Consider the following 21,834-nt stretch of genomic DNA (forward strand, 5'->3'; position numbering starts at 1 on the left):
TTCAGGAAGTGAGAATTATATTGGTTGTAAGTTCATACTCTGAAGGGTTAGGTTTTTTTCCTCCAAGGCTATTTCTAATCACCTGACTACTTCCTATTCTAGCCTTGGCAGGAGGTTAATTTGCATTTATCTTTTTTTTTTTTAATCCTTACTTTTGGTCTTGGAACCAAATACTATATATTAGTTCCACGATAGAAGAGTGGTGGTGGTGGTGGTGGTGGTGGTGGTGATGGTGATGGTGATGGTGATGGTGATGGTGATGGTGATGGTGATGATGGTGTCGGGGAAAGGGGAGGGATGCGAGGGGATGGAGTTGGGTAGCTCAGTGGATTGAGAACCAAACCTAGAGACAGGAGGTCCTAGGTTCAAAGCTGGCCTCAGACACTTCCCAGCTATGTGACCCTGGGCAAGTCATTTAACCCTCATTGCCCAGCCCTTACCACTCTTCTGCCTTGGAACCAATACTGGGCCTGACTCTCAATCCACTTAGTTAGTTACCTAGCTACCCCCAATTTGCATTTATTTGAGATAACTCCTAGCTATGTTTTCACAGTTTAAACATTGACCTTTTAGTTCAGCAGTACCTTCTAAATGCTTTTGCCTACATATTTATTTTTTATTTTATTATTTTTTTTATTTAGTCAATTTAGAACCCTACATATATTTTACTCTGGTGCTGACCTGGATTTTGTGAATGTGACAAAACCATGACTCTAATTTGCAGGTCCCTACAGGTGGTTATTCTTCAATCAATAATGTCCAGAATCCTGGCAACCCACAGCCAAGAGATAAGATGGAAAGCTTCTTTCTAGGAGAAACTCTGAAGTATTTTTTTCTGCTCTTTTCTGATGATATGGACCTCATCAACCTTGACCAATATGTATTTAATACAGAGGCTCATCCTCTTCCCATCTGGGCCCCAGCTTAACAGAAAGCCAGGAGAAGCAGACCCTGGTGGAAGGGATATAACTTCTCCTGGGCACGGGGCTTTTCCCAGGTGAGCAGAGCTTATACACAGCACAATTTTCAGGCCTTCCTGGAGGACCAAATGTGGGAAAGCCTTTCTCCACTTTGGAGAAATCAGCCATTCTTAGAAATCCAGCCATGAAGTGTGTGCTGGGAGCCAGATGAAAATCCGACTCAGGGCCCAAGTAATGGGAGGTGGGAGGCCTGGTCCAGAGGGACCATCAGGGCCTGAGCCACCTTATGCCATTTCCCTTAGGAGTCCCTGATATAGGGGGTTCTGTACACTGGCTTTAGGGGCTTCTCTTCTTTCCCCTCAGGTTTTCAGATTATAGATTGCTAAAATAAGAAAGAATGTCAGCAACTTATAGTTCTAGGATAAGGCTGTAGTCTTGACTTAGAGATGGAGTAATCAAGAAGTCATTCCACTTTCATCATATGATTGCAGTGAGCTCAGCAGTAGTTCCAGGGACTCTGATCTCATTTCACCGAGACACAACAATGTGGTCATTTGAAAAGGGAAATGGCTTAGGAAGCATTTCTAGTATCATTGTTCAGAAAGCACTGTGAATGTATCGGTGAAGGGCATGGGGTTCTTTGTAGAAAGTTTTATGGATATTGCTGCTGGTTTGGTTCCGTGGTATATAATTTTAAAGCTGTGTACTTTTTTTTTGTAAGACTCAATGTGAAACAAAATAAAAAATTGCTCATACATTTGTATTTGTATAAGTTAGACTCAGGTATTCTGACCAGAAAGGCTGCTTTGTGGTGCTGAGCTAGAGGGCGTAGTTAGTCTAACTCAGCGTTGTTTTTCTTTCCTTTCTCCTTTTGCTATATCTCCTCATTGGAGTATACCAGGCTTAATCCATGCCATTGTAGATTCCTATGACCTTTAATGTCTTACTTATTTGGATTGAAAGGGTTTTCTGTTTGGTTGGGTTCCTTTAATAACTCTGCTAGTGTAGATGAGGTAAAGGACATTTCCTCTCTAAAAGACAATTTCTTTTTTGGATTGACTCATTAAAATGTTTCTGGCATGTTATGTTATGGCCATGTTCTGAATGGCATAACTTAACCATGGGATCCTCAGATGAGCTTGTTAGAATATTTTTTTCCCTGAAATGTGCATAAGTTTAGTAGGAATTGTGACTGACACAGAAGTAAGAAAATATCACAGACAGAACTCTAGAATGGAGTCTCATGGTAGCCAGTGTCATGTGAACCAAGAGGCTTTTAGTTTCTTGGAAGTCAGTAGAGCCCTACCATGTCTTCCTTTTGGAAAGAGAGACCCCTCAGTCTGCCCAAATAAATTAAGTGCAAATAGATTTTGTACAAGTTGAGAAACAGCTTGGAGCATCTGATATTTGTTGCTTAGTAGGCATGATCTTTCTTCCCTAGTTGGATGAAAGTGTTCAACTGTGTGGACCATATGTAATTTTTGACAACACTGTATCATTCCTTGTAGAGATAGCTCATGTGTAAAGTCATCTCTGCAGTAAATAGGATTTATTTGAACACATTATAAAGTCTGCAATGCTTGAAGCTGAGGACATCCTGCCATGACCAGATAATGTGTGGTCTCTGGTTTTTAAAAGCTTAAGTAGAAGAAGGATGTGCATTTATGGATAGTGGCTGGCTCACAAATAGGTAGGCTCATGGAGTGATGTGAATTTTCCCAGGTGGTGTGGAGGCTGGACCATGAAAGCCATTTACAATCAAGTTGTATTTGTCTGGTTTATATCTATGTTGGGGGGAACTTTGTACACTGTGAAAAAAAAAGATGCCAAGTGCTATTAGAATGTGGGAGGTTAGATGAATAGTAAGTATCTTTTCCTTTTCTTTACATAAATACATAAATTTTCTCTAACTCTGTCCCATTAGCACCACTGTTTCCTAGAAAAAATGCTTACTTGAGTTGATTTTTCTTTTGTGTTGGGAGGGGAAGATGGGATGGAGAAGAGAAACTACCCAAATGCTGGCAGAACTGTCGCTGATCTTCCTTGGTTAATTGAACTCACCCTTTCTTTGGATGACTCCTCAAAAATTAGCCTGAACTGAACCAGATTAGTATACCTCTGTTTTTTACACTTTTGTTTCATTTAATGTTTCACGTTGGGGAGGAATTAGTGAGAGACACATGCTTGCTATTTTTATGTAAATTTTAAGAAAATTTATTTCCACAGATTCAATCAACAAAGCCCATCCTAATTTGTTCTGCCAAAATTGTTCCCCAAGGATCATTCAGGTAGGAGGCAGTATAGTGAAGAAAGAACACTGAAAATCTGATTGAGTCTGGAGAGATGAGCTCTAGCCTCAGGTTTGCCAGTATCTGTTTGACCTTGAGCAAGGCACATTGTCTCTGGCTGTTAGTGAAGGGAATTGAACTTAGATAAATTCTTTGGTCTCTTCTTGTCTATAATGATCTCTGGTGCCCTCATATTCAACCAAAGGGAGAGAGAGAATGTGCCCTGATGTCCTCAAGGTGGGAGGACACTGCTAAAAGTGAATTTGTAGCCACAGAATGTAAAAAACATTGAACTTCTTAGAAACAGAACACCTGGAACTAGGATCCAGGACTCCTTACTCCCAGGCCAATGTACTCTTGCTTTGTCATACAGAACTTAATGTGCAGAAGAAACTCTAGGTTCTGCGGGAGAAAGGGAGAATTTTATTCCATGTTCTGAATCACCAAATAATGGACTTCTATATTATACATTTTATTAAACATATAACTTATTTTAAGAGATTGTGTAGTGTGTTAATTAAAAGCTGTGACAACTGATTTCTGGTAATTCTGGTAATTTCTAATTCTTGACTCAAGTATCCTCTCCTCCCCACCCAGTTCACAGAACTAGGAACTGAGGCCAGATTTGACTCTGATTTCCCCAATTCTAGGCCTGGTACTCTTATCTACTGTGCTATCTAGCTGCCCCAGGTATCCTGCTTTAGATAATGTATCTTTTACTATTTGGTAGTACTTGGATAGAGTACTTGGATTGGGTATCATCAGTACCCATATGTCAAAAGCCATATCCCATTTAGTTTAAGCAAAGATAATAGAAAAAGGCTGATGTAGAAGAAAAATAATTTGGTCATATCTACACAGATGACTCATCAATCTATATAAATTCAATCCTAATCACTTTCCTGATGAATTTGGTCACATTATCAAATGCCTACCAGATATCTCCTGAATGATTTACCAAACCCAACAGGTCCTAAACTGAAATCTTAACATCCCTTCTTAAACCTGCCCTTTCTCTTATTTTCTATAGAGGTCACCAGCAACCTCCCAGATTCCCAAATTGTGACCTCAGAGGCTTCCTTAATTTTCCCCTCTCTCTACCCCTCTATATTGAATCTATTCTGTCTCTATGATATGTTTTGCATTTGGCCCTTTTTCTCCCATTAGAGTGAATTTTTCTTTCAGGCCCTCATCACCTTTCACCTATGTTATTCCATAACTCCTCATTGATCTTTCCACACTCCAATCCATCCTCTCAGCTACTAAAGCGATCTTCCCAAAACTCTGAGCTGACTGTGCTAGTTAGGTTCAGCATATCAAGGAAGGAGAAAAAAGCCTTACTGATCTGTAGGGCTCACTGTAGAAAACAAACCTTATTGCTTATTGAATATATAAACCATAGGACATTCTCAGGGATGGTACAAGAAGACATGCTAACTGTAGGCACACCTCTACCCCCACCCGTACATGTTTTCCTCTCTTAGGGAAATACTTTGTATGCTGCCTGGATGGCTATTTTCAGTCTCTTCATCCAAAGCACTGCCTAATTAATAAGTCTTAAAAGGCAGCATAGATTTATACAGTAATAGACAAAAGGGAGTTGGGTGTTTATATTCCTGTTATAGGGAAATTAATCTTAATGCAAGAATTGGTAGAATTCTGAAGGTGCCAAGGCTTGACCTTTTCTTGGCATTCCTCTCCCCAATCAGGTCATTTTCTTGCTGTGGCTCATCATTGCTTACAGGATAAAATATGAATTCCATGGTCTGGCATTTAAGGACTTACACTATCTGGCTCATTTCTCAGTACTTCCCTTCATAACTCTCATATTCCAGCCAAGAGGGACTTCTAGGTGTTTGGCCAGAGCTTGTTCTAACACCTTCCTCTGTACACTCCTGATCACACTCCCTGATCATCTCTACCTTTAAGAATCCCTGGCTTCTATCAAGTTGCCCTCCCCACGTTTGTACAAAACAAGGTGCCCTAGAAAGTCTTCATGTGGTTTTAAGCTTTAGTAGTTGACTTTTAGGTTACCCTGTATAAATCTGTGTAAGTTTTTTTCTCCCTACTCATGTAGTCTCCACCATGTTGCATATGTGTGATTAGTGTCTGAATTATTGATTTTCAGTTCTCAGGAGAATAAGCACACAAGTCTCCTGTCTAGAAACCAGGTGAAATTTATTATTCTTATTCAGGGCAAGACTCTTCTTCCCCAACAACCTTAGATAAAACATTTCCTGAGCCTTGACTGATGAGCCCTTAATCTTCTCCAGTGGTGTGGAGCTGGTTGTTTCTCAGAAGTAGGTGAGAGGAGATTCCAGTTTCAATTAGAGCAAGGGGGTAGGTGGGGAAGGACACCCAAGACTTAACTGTTCTAATGCATTCTTCTTTAGGGTACTGGAATAACATTAAAAGTTTATCCTAGGAAAGGTGAAGGGATTTTTTGCTTTTAGGGGATGCAAAAAAGAGGAATTCTACACACATTTCTACATTGTCTCCCCCAGATTCCTTAAACTGGAAAATACAGCCTCATGGGAACAACAGGAAAGGGAAATTTTAAGCCCAACTAGGAGGGAGCCCTTTGAACAGATACTTCTTTACAACCCAGATGCCAGGCCTTGTGAAAATTCTGCTTAGAGAGTTTAGGAAGCAAAATATCTGATCTTGGAGGCTGAGCTTATCAAGCAGTCGGCCCTGCCTGAAACAGGCTCAGGACTTTGAACGTGTCACCCAGGGTATGAATGGACATCGAAAGATTCTTTGGGTCCAGTTTTAGAAATTGTCATGTGGTTTGGCACTGAAGGTAAAGTCCCACATGATATTAATGATGGTTGGTTCCAAATAATGGAGTTCATGTTACCGTCTTCCTGCTTTCACCCACTCGTGGATATATTCAGCTTCTAGCTTTCTGACCTCTATGACAGACTCTGGGTCTGCTGGATTAGACCCCCTGGAACAGAGAACATAAGGCAGGAAAGGTGAGTACTTTGCTTACCCAGCGGGCATGGGCCTTGGCCCGGTCTTCCAGCTCAGGGAGGTGAGGGAAAAACAGGATTATGAAGAGGTAAGCAGGGCTGGGGGGTAGAGGCTGTGGCCTGAAAGTGTCTTAAGAGGGTTTGCCTGAGGCACCAAGAGGTTAAATCACTTGTTTGATCACAGCCACTATGTAGCTGAGGCAGAACTTGAACCTGTCCTTTTAGACTGCTGTATCTACAATACACCATGGTGCTTCTCCTCTTGTGACATTTTTATTTATAGAATAAGAAGAGTGTTTTTAGTTGGTTTATTAAGATCCCTGAGGGCAGGAACTAAGCCTTATTTATCTCTATTTTAATAGGTTCTTTGCTTACAGTAGGCTCTTAATAATTACTGTTGGATCAACTGAATAAAATGTTTTATAAAAACTTGTTGGTTTTGAACTTTGTCTAGACGCTTGCTAGCTTTGAGTTGACCTCTGGAAATCACCCTCATACCCTCTAGAAACTTGGTATGACCCCCAAACTCCCCTCAGAGTAGGATTCAGTTCTTCTGGGTAGAAAATAGACTGAGAGGAATACGGAAAACCCATGCTCCCCTACCTGAGATCCAGATGGTGAGCTCCGCCCCGGATGGTGAGTGAGATCAAGGATGAACTCAGATTAGTCTTTATCTGTTCAGAAGAAGGAAACCCCACTGTAAAGTTGTAGATTTTTCAGGAAAAGATGGAGGGTAACTTTAAGGATTCATACAGAACACTACACCCCAAACTGGAGTGCCCTCCACATCCAGGCAGAGGCAGTCTAGGGAGATGTGAAAGGTTCATTCTGTCCTTAGCCTCGTGTCATGTGGAAATCTGAGATTTCCTTGTTTCCAATGGAAGCAGCAAGAGTTGAAGATGGTTAGATCAGGTCTGCACTGGATCAGAACAATAGCAAAAAGTAGTTGAGAAGGCTAGTGGCAGCTGGTGCCCAGCCCTATGCCAACCTTGGAAAGGGGAAGGGAAATGACTTATCTTGTTTTAACACGAAGCACTGGCTTACCACATACTTACCCCACCCCCTGCCCAGGGATCCAGGTCACCATTTGAAAATATGATGTTACTTGCAGCTTTGAGATCTGAATAAAACAGGCAAAGTATAAGCAAAAAGTGAAGGCCAAAACTCAGCCCCTGGGAACAGAAAATTTGCTTGCTTATTAGGATTCAGAAAAGCCTCAATGGTAGAATGTATGAAGTCCAGAGGTCAGGAACATGCCTATGGGAACTCTGGTTGGCTTCTGTATCCCCTTCCCTAATTTTTTTTTAACTTTCCCTTCTATCTTAGAATCAATACTGTGTATTGGTTCTAAGGGTTAAGCAATGGAGGTTAAGTGACTTGGCCAAGATCACACAGCTAGGAAGTGTCTGAGACCAGGACTTCTGGCTCTCAATCCACCGAGTCACTTAGCTGCCCCCTCCCTTTCCTATTTTTTTTTAACAGTTTTTAAACATATTTTAACTGTGGGTTACAAGTGACTAGTGACTTACTATTCCCCCCAAAGTTGGTCAGCATCCAGCTTTTCCGGGGCTGGACACCCCACCTGGCAAAACAATACTTCTCTCGGAGGTCACTGGTGAATGGGATCTCAGGGAACATGTCAGTTATGTTATTGCTGTCAAAGGTGAGGTTGATCTCAGTGCAGGCCTAAAAAATCCCATCCCCAAACACACCAGGTCAGGGAAGGGTCACTGTAGACAGGAATCCCATCCAGTCAGTTATCCGCCCTGTTGTCCCCAGCCTCGTACCTGATAGTCCCAGGCCTCTGCACTGGGGCCTGTGCCACAGCCTGTGGGGTCAGCACATTTTTGGTAAAGTTGGTAGATATCAAAGCATGGCTCTGTTCCAGAAGCATTGTAAAGCAGTCCTAAGAGGATGGAAAGAAGAGGGCTTGGGATACGTGGGCAATGCCTAGGCATGTGAGTGTTTGAAATTGTAAAAGCATGTCACAGTCAAAATAATCTAATGGATTAGATTTATTACCTCTTCTCTTCCCAGCCCTGCCGGCAATTTAGATACTGCAGCATACCCAGGGTTTTCCCCCCAAGCATGTTCCCAGAGTCCCTGCCTGCTCTAGCTACCTTTCCTAAGAAGAGTTTAGGTCTGGGAAATCTTAGAAGAGTCAACCACATGCCTGAAAAATGGAGCACCCTCCAGCCTCCCGAGATACAGATGAACTTGACATGAAGACCAATCCATCCAGCCTCAAGGCTCCCGATTGCCTAGAGCCCTGCCCCCTCCTACCAAGAATGCTAATTTAATCTGCACGGCTCACTGTTGGAGGTAGGCACCTTGCCTCTCGCATCCACCATTGCCTAGCAAGAAGAGACAGGTCCAGGCCTGCCCGGATGACATATAAGTCCCTGGCTGAAATAAGCCAATGGCTGTCAGGGGACCCTTTTTCTAATCTCCTCTGTTGACAAGAACTCCCCAGAAGACTCAGAGCTTGGAAAGTGCAAAGTTGGCATCCCCTTGCCTGGGCTACTCCTGTAGTTTTAGGACGTTACAAGTTAAGGGATCCTAGCGACCAAACCATGGCGGCAGCTCAGACTGTCACATCAGTCACATATCCCCAGAAGCTGTTAGATGGGGTAGGAAATCTGTGGCAGCGGGGGGTCTTGTGCGACATGACCCTTGAGGCTGGCGGTGTCCATTTCCCGGCCCACCGAGTGGTTTTGGCCTCAGCCAGCAGCTACTGCAGGGCCCTTTTCCTGAGCGATACAGACTTGGGGACCAATGTCCAGCTGCAGGGCATTCAGCCTGGGGGGCTGGAGAATGTGCTCCACTTTATCTACTCCGGGAAGTTGCATCTCTCACCAGACAACCTCAGGGAGACAATGCAGGCAGCCGAGGTCCTGCTGGTTCGTGACGCCATTAGGCTCTGCTGCGGCTATCAGGGCACCACCACGGCGATATTTGCAAAGGTCACTGAGGCCCTTCAGGATGAGCGCTGTGGCCCAGAGTTGCCACAGGATGCACTGAGTGAGTTGCTGGAGAGGATGGGGATGTGGGAGGCTAGAGAGCTAATAGCATTTGAGTTGCATGTGAGTCAGTTGAGGAAGGCCCCTGTAAGATTCCCAGAGGCCAAGATGTTGGGGTGGCTCCACTTTCCACTGATGTCACCCCCAGCACTTCAAGGTCCTGCCCAGGCCACATGCACTCTGGAGGCTAACCTCGCCTGTCCTGAGGCTGGGAGCTACCACACGCATGCTGGTGTCCAGGCAGCCCAGCAGCCTGAACTCGACAGCCCACAAGCCACTACCCCGACTCTGCTCATCCTGGGAGGCCGTGGACCCAACAATCAGCTCAGTGGGGATGTGTGGGCCATGATGCTGGCTAGCAGGACCTGGAGGCGAATGGGCAAGTTGGCCACGCCACTGTACAATCACGCTGTGGCTGTGCTCAGTGGCTTCCTCTACATCCTGGGAGGCCAGACCAAGTTTGACCCTGCTGGCCAGCATCCATCCAATGAGGTAAGCATGAGGCCTTAGAGCAGAGCGGGACCTAGCCCTTGTTTGGACATCGTGACCCTAGCTAGACTGTGATAAAAATGAGCCGTGCTTAAGTGAGCCAGGCTCCTCAGGCGTGGGGAGACCCCTCCACCCTCCCAATGTTGTCACTAAGGTGAGGGACTTCCCCAAGCAGAGATGTGCAGTCCTACTTGCTGGGCTAAAGGGAGAAGAGAGAAGAGAAGGGAAATGAGGCCCAGGGATGCTCTTCTCTCTATGCCCTACACTTCCTGTTACGTCTCTTCCTGGTCATCTGCGCCAGCAAGCCCAGGCCTGGGGAGCTGCTGGTTCTGTCTAAATCCCAAGGGGTCCCTCTGCTCAGTAACTGGGGTTTGTTTTCCCTTCTGAGTGGGCAGGCACAGACATCAAGAAGGAGGGAGGGCTGAGTGAAGAAAGGCTTCTCACAGTACTCCCTGGACCTCCAGGTATTTCGATTTGATCCCCAGCGTGGTACCTGGCTGCAGGTAGCTGGCATGCTACAGAGGAGAAGCCGATTCCATGGGGCTGTACTGGGTGAGGCTATTGTGGCTGTGGGCGGCGGGACACTTTTGGGGAAACTCACCAGCACCGTGGAGGCTTATGAGCCCATTCAGGACACCTGGAAGTGGCTGGTGCCGTTCCCTGTGCCTGTGGCTGACCATGCTGGAACCACACATGGGGGCCTTCTCTATATAGCAGGTGAGCTAACTGATATATGGCTCCCTCCCTTCACATTAGAGAAACTGGGGGAGGCAGGAACAAATGAATGGATGGAGGCCAAGCTCAGACATGAATGCTACCAAACCTTGACTCTTGATGGGAGCTTGAGCATGTCTGGGGACCAACCACACACAAGCCCTTCTTTAGCAGTTGAAAAGAAACTAAAGAAATTCACATTATAAAAGGTGGCCAGGACTGAAAACATAAAGCAAGCTCCCAAGGGGAGGAATCCGGGGCTCTTAACCCTTTTTAATCATGGGCTCCTTTGGCAGTCTAGTAGAGCCTGTGTACACTTTCTCCCAATAATGTTTTTTAATGCCTAAAATAAAACACAGTATTAAAGTAAGCTAATCATTCATATTGAAATAGTTACCTACAGCTGTGCCATGACTACCTAAAATTTTTGGAATCTACATATGTGTAGATATATAGACACAGACAGATGGAGAGAGGGAAAGGAGGAGGGAGGGAAAGGAAGCACAGTTCATGGAGCCCGTGGTTTAGAGAAACCATTGCATTTACTGCATATCACAAGGGAATTCTGGGGAATAGGGCATGATGGGATGGATGGCTCTAAGGAGCAGGTCTCCAAAGCCAGGTCAGCCCTGATTAGTGTGGGATGTTTAGTTTCCCAAAGAGTTCCACTTGTGTGATTTCTCCCAACCTGGGCCAATCTGCCCATTTCCTCCCTTCCCCACTCAAGGTGGCTTCTCTTCAGGTAAGACCTTAAACCTACTGAGCAGTTACCTTCCACGTCTACACCGATGGGTCCCCAACCACCCACTGACTTTCTCCCGCTGTGAACACAGCCTAGCAGCTTCCAGAAACACCCTCTTCTGTGTTGGAGGCCGGACCCTCAGTCCAGTGAGTGTCACGGGGACAATATGTTGGGGGTGGTGAAGGGAGGTTGAGCTTGGCTTAACTGAGAAGGGACACATAGGGGGAACAGCCATTAAGTAATGTTACTCTTCCATATTGATAAAGAAACTAAGGCCTCAAAGGAATGCCTCGGATTATGCAAATGGCTCATGGCAGGTCTCATGATACTCAGTGCTTTTTTCCATCATGGTATAAGGCCCTGAGAATCCTAGTCTTCTTAGGAACTCCCAGGACTCCCACGGAGGCAGCCAGATATGACTGATAACCACTTGTTTATGCAGGCAGGGGCATGGGTCCATGTTGTTGAGACTGAGTGCTACAGCCCAAGCACAGACCAGTGGACAGTTCTGCGTCTCATCTCCCTGGAGCGATGCCAGCTGAGCATGGTTGGGTATGAAGACCAACTCTATGTCACTGGTGGGGGCTCTTTAGGCAGCAGGACCAAGGAGGCAGCGGTGCTGGTGTCCAGGCCAGCAGGCTGGGCCTGGCAGGAGGTGAGTATCCTGCCACAGCCACTACTGGACCATGCTTCTTGCATTTTTGCTCTACCTCCCATCGAGTTCCAGCCTCACAGAGGGAGAGGGAAACCTGCCCTCAACCGTCTAGTTCCCAGTGAAGAGAAGATGAAGCTAGCTAGAGAGTGACAGCAGGTGGGGGAAAAAGGCTGCCCACCTTAATGCGGCCTCTCCCTTCTCTAGGCACCAGTGTGCTTCTTTAGGAATTACTGAATAAAGATGACTACAACTCACTCAGTACAGATGTACTTTGAGGGCTGTTGAGCAGGAATATGTAGCAGCCCCTCGGGTACAATCCGAAAAAGAGATGACATGAACAAATTGTGCCTAACATCAGACTCCAGCTCTGGCTATAGTCAAACCCCTGGGGCTAGGGCAGAGGGAAAGCCCAAGGGTCAGCACCATGTCTGATGCTCACTCTGGGTTTCAGGGCTATGGCAGAATGCCCAAACACAGGTCTCCCTAGACTTGCTAGGCCTCAAAGTGAGATGGGGGCTCTGCCACTTTACTTCACTGCCTCTCCGAAGCTGTTTCCTCATCTGTAAAATGATGGGGTTGGACCAGGACGATCTGTCACAGCAATACTAACAACTAGCATTTACAGAACACTTAAAATTTCTGCAAAGCACTTTAGATGTTACCTCATTTGACCTTCACAAAGGCTCTGTGAGGTAAGGGTTATGACTCCCATTTTTACAGAGAAGGAAACTGAGGCTGACCCAGGATGAAGTGACTTGTCCAGGATCACACAGCTAGTGGGTATGTGAAGTATCTGAATGCCAAGCCTTCCTGACTCCCAGTCCAGCATTCACCATACCACCAAGCAATGACCATTCTCTGTTGTTTAGGTCAGCTATCCTCCCTGTTGAGATAGGATTTTCTTCTATTTCTTCCCTCTTCTCTACTCAGCTTACCATCAACTCTGCCCTCTTTTCTTCCCAGGCTGACCTAAGCATAACTTTCTCCTTCTTGCTATTTCTCTGCTAGTCCCTCTAAGGCAAGGAGGGCCTCAGATCTCTAGGAACAGGCAGCCAGAGGGTGCTGGGATTCCACTACGAAACTGAGCCCCTTGATCACATGACTAGGCCACATGAAATTCTAAGCCAGCTCTAAACGCGAGTTCTCACAGAGTACCTAGGACACTGGGCCAGTAAGTGGCCAATCCACCTATGTGTGCAATGGCTGGTTGTTAGGGGAGGAAATGGTCAGACTTGGCTCACTGGAGGGAATTTGAAGACTCACCGGCCAGTGCCCTGAGCCCCTGGATCGGATTCTCTGCACGAAGTAGCCGATCACATCCCACCTGGTAAGAGACATGCTGGTCAGTCTCCCTACTTTTCCTACTGGGGAACAGAGAATTCTGAGGCTGGGACAAGATTTCTGGGACCAGGTTTTGCCTCTCTTCTCACTTCTGCAACAACTGGGAGTATAGTTTTGGTAACCCATGAGGAAACTGTGATCCCAGGAATAAAATGGGGATGGCTCATGCCCTGGAGTATGAAAGGAAGTGGGAGAAGGGATTATGGAAATGAAACATATATTTCTTATTCAAAAGCCTTGTGTTTGAATCCCACCTTTGTTATTTGTTACCTGTGAGACCTAGGGCTAGTTATCTTACATATGTGGGCCTCAGTTTCCTCATTTATAAAATGAGGGCTTTGGAACAGATGATCTGTAATGCTCTCAATCCTCTTAAGTTTTTTTTTTGTTTTGTTTTTTTTTAAACCCTAACCTTCTGTCTTGGAGTCAATATTGTGTATTGGCTCCAAGGCAGAAGAGTGGTAAGGGCTAGGCAATGGAGGTTAAGTGACTTGCCCAGGGTCACACAGCTAGGAAGGGTCTGAGGCCAGATTTGAACCTAGGACCTCCCATCTCTAGGTCTGGCTCTCAATCCACTGAGCTACCCAGCTGTCCCCTTAAGTTTTAACCTTTTAACTGGCTCAGCTTCAGCAGAATTCAGTGTTCCTTTGTTCTCAAAAGCTCTTGTAGCTGTGGACCTTGTCAGAAGCATCTTGCCACAGGCTCTAACCAGCCTGCTTAGGCTCAGCCAGGCCATCTATCTCTGCCTTCTTCCATCTACTGGGATTTTGCTATTTAGCTCAGGTTGCGGGCAGCTCTGTCCATGGTCCCCCATTGGCCCCTGGGGCTCCTTACCTTGACAGGATTTGCTGGGAAATGGCCCATGAAATCTGTGGGGTAGGGGTAGTCCATCATGCTGATCATGGTGAAGGCATTTCGGGCAAACTCAAATAGTTGAGTGATGGCCGAGTCATTTGAGGGCTGTGTGCAAGTTCCCATGTCCTGGTGGATTCTGTCGAAGGCTTTAAGAGGAAGAAAAAAAGGAATGTGTGAGTCGTCTCACCCCAAGGGGATGCTATTACGAGAGCAAAAATGGAATTAAGCTGATATTCTGAGGCCAATGCATGGCTCAGCTGGCTCGGGTTCCAAGAAACATTTTCATAGAGGGACAGGAATTCCTAACTTCTGGACTACAGGAAGGAATGTCCACTGATGCCTATGGTTCAAGAAGGGAATATAGGATGTAGAGCTCTGTCACCACCGGCTCACTGTGTGACCTTGGGCAAGTGCCCCAGGGCCTTAGTTTTTAATCAGTGAAATGAGGATAACATCTCCTGGTGCACTTGATGACCAAATAGATCAGAATATGAGAAACTGTACAAATGTGAGTAATAATTGCTGTTACCTTGTTCTAGGTACAGGTCTCTGATCATTCTGAAGGCTTCTCTCACTCTTTGGGCACACTTAGGGCTGTGGTTCTCAAAGTCCTGGGTGGGGAAACCCAAAGCATGTGAGTTCCTCCCACCGTTCCTTGTTACAAGCCAAATCTTGTGCCCTTTCCCTGGGGCAAAGTCATGGCAGTGAAGGATGCAGAGGTGAGCTGCAGACTAGATTCCAATTCAATGTAATTCAACATTTAAAGCCAAAAATGAAGCTCCTTACTTGCAAGGAGCTTCCATGTAGGATATAAGTACACAGACAAGTCTAATAAAAGGTCATTCAAGGGCTCACAATGCTAGGAGGTGCCATTCTCTGGGCAAGGGCCGCTGCCAGGGGTGCTGGTCCAACTTACAGTAGTGACATCTCTGAAGAACTGACTGGAGTTCCCAATGCCAGCGATGGATACCACAGGAGCACTGGCAGCCAGCGCTCCAGCCACTAGGTTGGGGTACTTCATCCTCATGTAGGCACTGAGCATCCCTCCATAACTGGGGAGGCAACAAGAGAAGACTCTGCCTGACATTCCTGCCTCCTGCAACTCTTCAGTCCTGCCTCCCCAGCAAAATTCTCCACTCCTGCCAGGGTGAGCCCCTTATTATCCCATTGGAAATACCAGACTCAATTTCGCCTTCCAAGTCCTAGTTTTATAAAATGGGAATTATAATACATGTGCCACCTTCCTCACTGAATATAGGGTGAGGAAATAATTCTCTGGCTATTAGCCTCTAAATTCCAGTGGTCCTTCAAGGCCTAGGTCAAGTCCTACTCCACAGAAGTATCTGTGTCACGTACATATTCTACTTCCATGCCTGAAGAGCGCTTAACAAAACCCTGGGCCTGGGATAGCAGCAGAGTAGTGGAAGAGAAGGAAGCCCTCCCGAGGCCCTGAAGGAAATTTAGAACCAGTAAGAAGTCCTCCTAACACTGGGTCAAGTCCCTTCAGCCTTTCTGGTCCTAAGGTTCTTCATCGGGAGATAAGGATGCTCTTCTCTCCACTGCCCCTGCCCAAAAGGAGCTCAGCCTGGGTCCACGTGTATATATATATATATGTAGAGGCAGGATTCATACAAGAGAATTTTGAGGCAAAAGCAGTAGCATCTGGAGAGAGCAGGAAAGGCTTCATGTAGAATGTGGTACTTGAGCTGAGCTTTGAACAAAACTGGGGGTTCTAAGAAGCAGAGATGAGGAGGAGATGTACTCCCAGCACGGGGAACAGCCTGGTCAAAGGTCCAGAGAGAGGAAGTAGAACGACTTGTGTGAGAACTAGCAAGAAGGGCTTGAGTGAAGAATGTGTGGGAGAGTGAATAAAGTGAACTAAGTCTGGGAAGGGTGTCTAGAAGCAGATCAGGAGTATCTTTACAATTCAAAGGATTTGCTTCTAGGGGCACTAAAGAGCCGCTGGAGTTTTGCTGAGTAAGGGAAGAAGACCTTCCCTTTGGTAAAATCACTAGCAGCTGGGTGGAGGGATGGATTAGAGCAAGGGAGACTTAAGGCAGGAAGCAACTGCAAGAATCCAGAGGGCAGGTGGTGAGGGTCTGAGCCGAAGCGTCCTGACGCTGGATGTGTGGAGTAAGAGGGGGGCATCAAGGGAGCCCAAGGTTTTGAACCTAAGTGACTAGAAGGAAGTTTGACAAATAAGGAAGTTTGGCTGAGGCTTGGGTTTGGGAGGAAAGAGAATGGAGTTGTTTTGGACACACTAATATGCCTTAGGCATCTCCAGCCCCAAATGCCCAATAGGAAATTTCATTACTATTAGGGGTCACCAATTGGCAAGTTAACTTAAGGAACACCTTTGCCAGAAAGGTGGCAAGGACTGGGAATATAAACCCATTTCTGGAGGTTTGGATTATTCCCTAGAAATCAGACTATGGCAGGTCATTTAGGAAATCCCAGGTTGCTAGGGGCCATCCCCAAACTGTCCCCTAGAGTTCTACTTCAAGGAACTGCTAATGAGCTAGGTGCTGAGTGAGATGCCAACTTTAAGCAGGGGAGGGGACAGGGAGGGAAAATCTGGGACTGGAAGGGCAGTGGGGCTGACCCTCAAAGGGAAACATTTTTAGATGTACTGCAAAAACCAAGCTTGTGAAATAAACACAATCTGCCCCTTAGCCTCCATGTGAATCCCTAGGGACATACCTTCCTCCAAAGGTGATGACAGGCACATCCTCATATTCCTTCTTCAGGGTCTGGATCAGTACGGCAAAGTCGGCCAAGGCCTGCTCCACTGTAAGCAGGCCTGTATTTCCCTTTCTTGTGGACTGGTCCCCAAATGGGAGTGACTTTCCATAGTAGCGCTACAGAATAAGCATGAAATGAGATGGACCTCATCCCAGCATCAGGCTCCACTGGCCAAGACCAGGAGTTGGCCTATTCCCTGATAGGTCTCCTATTCAGGTCATAGGCAATCCACTGCACAGGGGGAGCTCAAGCTCATTTCTGAGCATCCAGAGGTATGTTTGCCAGACCCCCCAGATGACAAAGGCAGGACTGGAGAATGCAAGGAGCCAAATTATATCTTCAAGTGCCAGAAATTATTCCAAGTAATTTCATTCCAATTGTAAACAAAACAACTACTTGACTATAAAGTGGATGAAAATAACTAAATGTGCAACTTTTGTTTTTAAGCGAGAGTAAAAACCTCATTCCATCAGGGCTGTTTGAAGATGAGCCAGACAAGAGACTACCCCTGGGCCTAATGGCCTAGGCTCTGATGAAAAAACAGAGCTGCTGTGACATGAACCAAAATAAACATCACTGGGAGAGAATGGGGGCCTGGTCTATTCCTGTTCTTGACTGGAGAGCCAGCCTCCTGTTACCTGCCCCAGAAGGAGCCCGGGAATCAGTCACACTATACCTACATGTTCAGCAAAAATGACCAGAGCTTCCTCAACTGCTGCCAGCTCCAGAATGAAGTTACTGTTATTGGCAAATGCCCAAATATCAGCTTCATTTCCCGTATAAAAAAATATTGGTCCTGTTCCTTTCTTCCAGAACTTCTCTGTAAGAGAGACAGAGAGAAAGAGATAGATTGTTCTCAAGTTACCAAAGAAAAGAGTCTAGCTTGTCCCCTCCAAGAATAGGGTTTGCTGCAGTTTAACAAAATGAGATCTGGACTTTAAACTGGGAGCTGAATTTGCTCCCACTTCTCCCAGGAGTCCCACACTGGTCAGCTTCAAAAAGGCTAAGCTGCAGGGATCCAGATGAAACCAAAACAATCTCTCCCCTGGAGGGGCTTATGTTCTATGGTCAGGATGGGGCTCTACCTAGAGGCCCTGGGGTAATGGTTTCCCCATCCACCTGACCTCTCCTGGCTGGCAGAAAGCCAGACTAGGGAGTGAGTCTTCCACTGCCCACAGAGCCAAGGGCCCTCAACGACTCCACCAATGGATGTGCATATATGCATTTACAAACAAAATATGTATAGGGTAATTGTTTCTGTGGGGAAGACCTTAGCTGAGATCTTCCCCTTCCCCCCTCCCTCCCTCCCTCCCTTCCTCCACTGTTCTTCTCCAGACCTTACCTGTCACTAGGAACCGCTGAAGGAAGGTGCTGCTGCCATAGCTCTCAAAGTTGAAATGATCCAAAATTTGTTCAAAGTATCGTTCCTGGAAGTCCACCTGTGGGGTTCCTTTAGCCGGGGAGGGGTCATATTGGGTTAGTGGCTATGCCAGCAAAAGGGACCCGGGGCCCAGAGCTATAGAGAGACCTAGGGCCCTCAAGGGGAAGAAAGGAGAGAATCCTGGGGAAAGGGGGAGAGCATGGTATGGGAGAAGAAGATGCTGTTCGGACAGGGAAATGTAGCAGTGGGGGGGGGGGGGTCAGAGATGGGATTAGAGGGAGAGCCAGGTTTGGTGGAGGGGCCAAGGACTGATCTCTAAATTATATAATAACCCACAACATCATCACAGTTTGGGGAAAGTCCTGAGTGAAGGAGTTTGGAGGAAGGGGCTTCAGTTCAATTCAACAAACACTGTTCCCATGCCTGGTACTGTGCCAAATACTGGGGATACAAAGATGAAGCAGCCCCTACCTTATGGAGCTTACACTCTCCTAGAGGATCACAACATACACAAAGAGAAAGAGATAGCGGGAGAGAAAGAACACAAGAGACTGGGAGAGACAGGCTGTGAGAGAAAGAGAGAAAGAGGCAGAAGGAAGCAGAAACAGGGAGGAAGAGACAGGAGACAGGATATTATAAAGGCATGTCAGTCAAATAAACATTTTTTGAGGATAGAGTTTGGGGCAGCGAGGTGGGCAGTGGATAGAGTGCCAGGCCTGGAGTCTGGAAGACTTATCTGAGTTCAACTTTGGTCTCAGATATTTACTAGCTGTGTTACCCTGGGCAAGTCATTTAACTGTTTGCCTCCATTTCCTCATCTGTAAAATAAGGAAATGGCAAACCACTCTGGTATCTTTGTCAAGAAAACTCCAAAAGGGGTCCAAGGAGCCAGGCACGACTAAAAAATGGCTGAAAAGCATTTCCTCAAACACTTGCTAGCTGTGTTACCTCTTACTGCTCTTCTGCCCCAGAACCCAAAATAGGATTTTAAGAGAGAAGGTAAGGGTTTGTTTGTTTTAAACAAAAGGATGGAGGATCACAGGTATGTTTATAAGCAGTAGATAAGGAGAGACTGAAGATGGGCTTAGGGGTGAGAGTGGGGAAGAGGATTAACTGATCCTGTAATCTTCCAGAAGAAATAGCAGGGAATGGGATCTGGAGCATAAGTGGAAGGATGGCCTTGGCAAGGGGAGGGCCACCTCTCCATCGGAGCCACAGCAAAGGAGGGTAGAATAAAGGTTGATGAAGCTCCTTGGGGACATTTTTTTTTTAAAGCAAGCATTTATTAAGTGCCTACTATATGCCAGGCACCACTAAACCCCAGGAGGAATAAATACAAAAATGAAACAGGCCCTGCCCTCAAGAAGCTTCCAGTGGATTTCCTAAGAGGGCTGCCCTATCAGCCTCTACATAAGGAAGAGGTGAAGGCAAGTTTAGGCCGGGCTGGCCCTGGTACACATATCAGATATGGCGCTGCACCCAGCTCCTGCTTGGCACACAGTAGGTCTGGCACAATGACTAGCACACAGCATGCTCCCCATAGCGCCCCTTACGTTCTGGCACAGGAAGCGGCCAAATCCAGGCTTTGAGGGCGCAGGAGGAAGTTTGTAACAGCTACAGTGAGGAGGAGAAGGGTGTGGGGGAGGAGACTTGGTTTGGGGGCTGGAAGGTTCTGGGTCAATAAGCTGGGGTTGGGGGGCAGTTCTCGGAAAAAGGGGTCCTGGGGAGAGTGAGGTCCTAGGTTTAGGGGAGGGTCCTGGAAGCCCCAGGAGAGGGGCTGAGGCCACTCACCCCGGGTGTCCCCGCGGCTTGGGTACAGCCTCAGCCCCAGCCCCGGTCCCGGCTCCGGCAGCAGCAGCAGGCAGATCAAGGTGAGGCTGAATCCCCGCAGGGTGGCAGACACGCGGTCTCCAGGGCCCATGATGCCCCGTGGAACACTTGCACTTCTCAGCCGGCCAGGGGATTAGGGCACAACTCCCGGTCACATGACGGCACACACGTGATTCCACGGACTCGGAAGCCGGTCACAAGACGGGCGGAGCCTTGAGGGATCCTCAGAAGTTTGTCCCTTTTTTTCCAGGGTGGTGAAGGCTGCACGTCGGTTCAGGGAGTGCAGCGTCTGTGGGCTCAGTTTCTCCATCCGTTCAATGGGCGCGGGAGTGAGTAGAAGTTCTCAATCATTACCGTTTTAAAGCTTACAAGGTCACATGGCCCAAATGATAACAGCGACCACCATCGTAAAAAATGTTTGGTAATCACTATAACCGGCATTCACATAGATAGCGGCACCTTAAGGTTGTCTCAAAGGGCAGGAGCTGACACACTCCCTGAGCCCAGTTTTTCTTAGCTCCAAGTCCAGCTCTCCAGTCTCCTGTGCTCTGGGCCACTCAGTTTATTGCAAAACCAGAATTAAAACCTACGTCTGGCTACTCCCCAGGCCAGGGGATGAGTATCATAAGAGGCTGTGGATTTTGCCCTCTTGAAGTTCTCTATCTGCTGAGGTTATTTACAAGTCTGGAGAAGGCAAGATCACACCGGAACAGTCAGAGCCCAACAGCACAAAGCTGATCCATCATCCACCACGCAACTGTTCAATTGATCTTTCTGAAATACAGATCTGACCATGTCCTGCCCCTTCCCTTTCATTCAATAAACCAGTGGCCCTCTGTTATCTGCAGGATAAAATATTCAATTCTCTGTTTGCCTTCATAACCTGCCCCCTTCCTGGAGGGCAGTTGGTGGGTAGACCTGGTAGAGAGCTGGGCTTGAAGTCAGGAAGACCTGCTTGAGGAAGACCTGAATTCAAGCCCTACCTGAAAAAAACTTACTAGCTGTATGACCCTGGGCAAGTCACTTAACTTCTGCTTGACTCAGTTTCCTAAATTGTAAAATGGAAATAATAACGCCTATGTTACAGGTTCACCTTCCCCCCCTTCCTTTACAGTCTTTTTATACTCCTCCATGTATTCTACAATCCAGTAATAGTGTCTTGCTTTTCATAGCACAAGATCCTCCATCTCCTGACTCTGACCTTCCTTGGTTGTACCCTTATAGCCAGAACTGTGCCTCCTCATCTCCATCTCCTAGCTTCCCTGGTTTCCCATAGATTTCAGCTAAAGTGCTACCATCTTTCTGCTAGAAGTCTTTATCAAGATCCTAATGCCCTGCTTTTGTTGGTTACCTCACATTTATTCCATCTCTATCTTATTTGTATTCGGTTGTTTGCATGTTGCCTCCCCTGTTAGACTGAGTGCTTTGAGAACAAGGACTGTCTTTATTTATTTTATTTTATTTTATTTTATTTTATTTTATTTTATTTTATTTTATTTTATTTTATTTTATTTTATTTTTCAAGCCTTACCTTCCTTCTTAGAATTGATACTATATCAGTTCCAAGGCAGAACAGCAGTAAGGGCTAAGCAACTGGATTAAGGGACTTGCCCAGGATCACACAGCTAAAAGTGACTGAGGCTAGATTTGAACCCAGGACCTCCTTCCCCAGGCCTGGCTCTCTACCCATTGAACCACCCAGTTGTCCCTATCAAGACTATCTATTACCTTTCTTTGTATCTCCAGTACTTAGCATATTACTTGGTATCTGACATATAGTAGGTGCTTAATAAATGTTTCTTGTGTTGATCTGTGAGAAAGGGGAGCTTGCCTCCCTTTTGTATTTTTATCCCCACTTCTCGCATAGAGCTTGGCATAAGCA

The 21,834-nt window shown here is 46.3% G+C and overlaps 2 protein-coding genes across 9 annotated transcripts in view; one reads left to right on the forward strand and one right to left on the reverse strand.

Annotated features, from left to right (window-relative positions):
- MAN1B1 (mannosidase alpha class 1B member 1) overlaps positions 1–3,705 on the forward strand; it is a 40,651-nt gene extending 36,946 nt beyond the window's left edge. For all 8 annotated transcript variants that reach the window (XM_007475412.3, XM_007475416.3, XM_007475413.3 and 5 more), the window contains one exon: positions 725–3,705. In XM_007475412.3, the coding sequence (XP_007475474.1) occupies positions 725–928 (204 nt within the window). In that variant the 3' untranslated portion in view covers positions 929–3,705. The remainder of the gene's footprint in view (positions 1–724) is intronic.
- A 1,662-nt stretch (positions 3,706–5,367) lies between these two features.
- On the reverse strand, positions 5,368–20,278 carry DPP7 (dipeptidyl peptidase 7). Its single transcript, XM_007475421.3, has 13 exons — positions 19,914–20,278; positions 18,084–18,191; positions 17,422–17,561; positions 16,700–16,857; positions 14,916–15,051; positions 14,529–14,610; positions 13,979–14,145; positions 13,067–13,127; positions 7,971–8,089; positions 7,713–7,869; positions 7,239–7,303; positions 6,787–6,857; positions 5,368–6,158 (listed from the first exon to the last, which is right to left on the reverse strand). Exons 1-13 carry the CDS (start codon positions 20,041–20,043, stop codon positions 6,065–6,067), a joined length of 1,488 nt encoding a protein of 495 aa, XP_007475483.1. The 5' UTR covers positions 20,044–20,278; the 3' UTR covers positions 5,368–6,064.
- Between the last annotated feature and the right edge of the window lie 1,556 nt (positions 20,279–21,834).

Source organism: Monodelphis domestica, chromosome 1 (assembly GCF_027887165.1).
Source record: "Monodelphis domestica isolate mMonDom1 chromosome 1, mMonDom1.pri, whole genome shotgun sequence".
Classification (NCBI taxonomy): Eukaryota; Metazoa; Chordata; class Mammalia; order Didelphimorphia; family Didelphidae; genus Monodelphis; species Monodelphis domestica.

Coding starts and splice junctions, on each gene's coding strand:
- DPP7 (XM_007475421.3), bottom strand. CDS start 20,043: ATGGGCCCTGGAGACCGCGTGTCTGCCACCCTGCGGGGATTCAGCCTC. Junction 17,562..18,083: donor TCAGCGGTTCCTAGTGACAG/GTAAGGTCTGGA, acceptor TCTCTCTTACAG/AGAAGTTCTGGAAGAAAGGA. Junction 15,052..16,699: donor GTCATCACCTTTGGAGGAAG/GTATGTCCCTAG, acceptor TTGCCTCCCCAG/TTATGGAGGGATGCTCAGTG.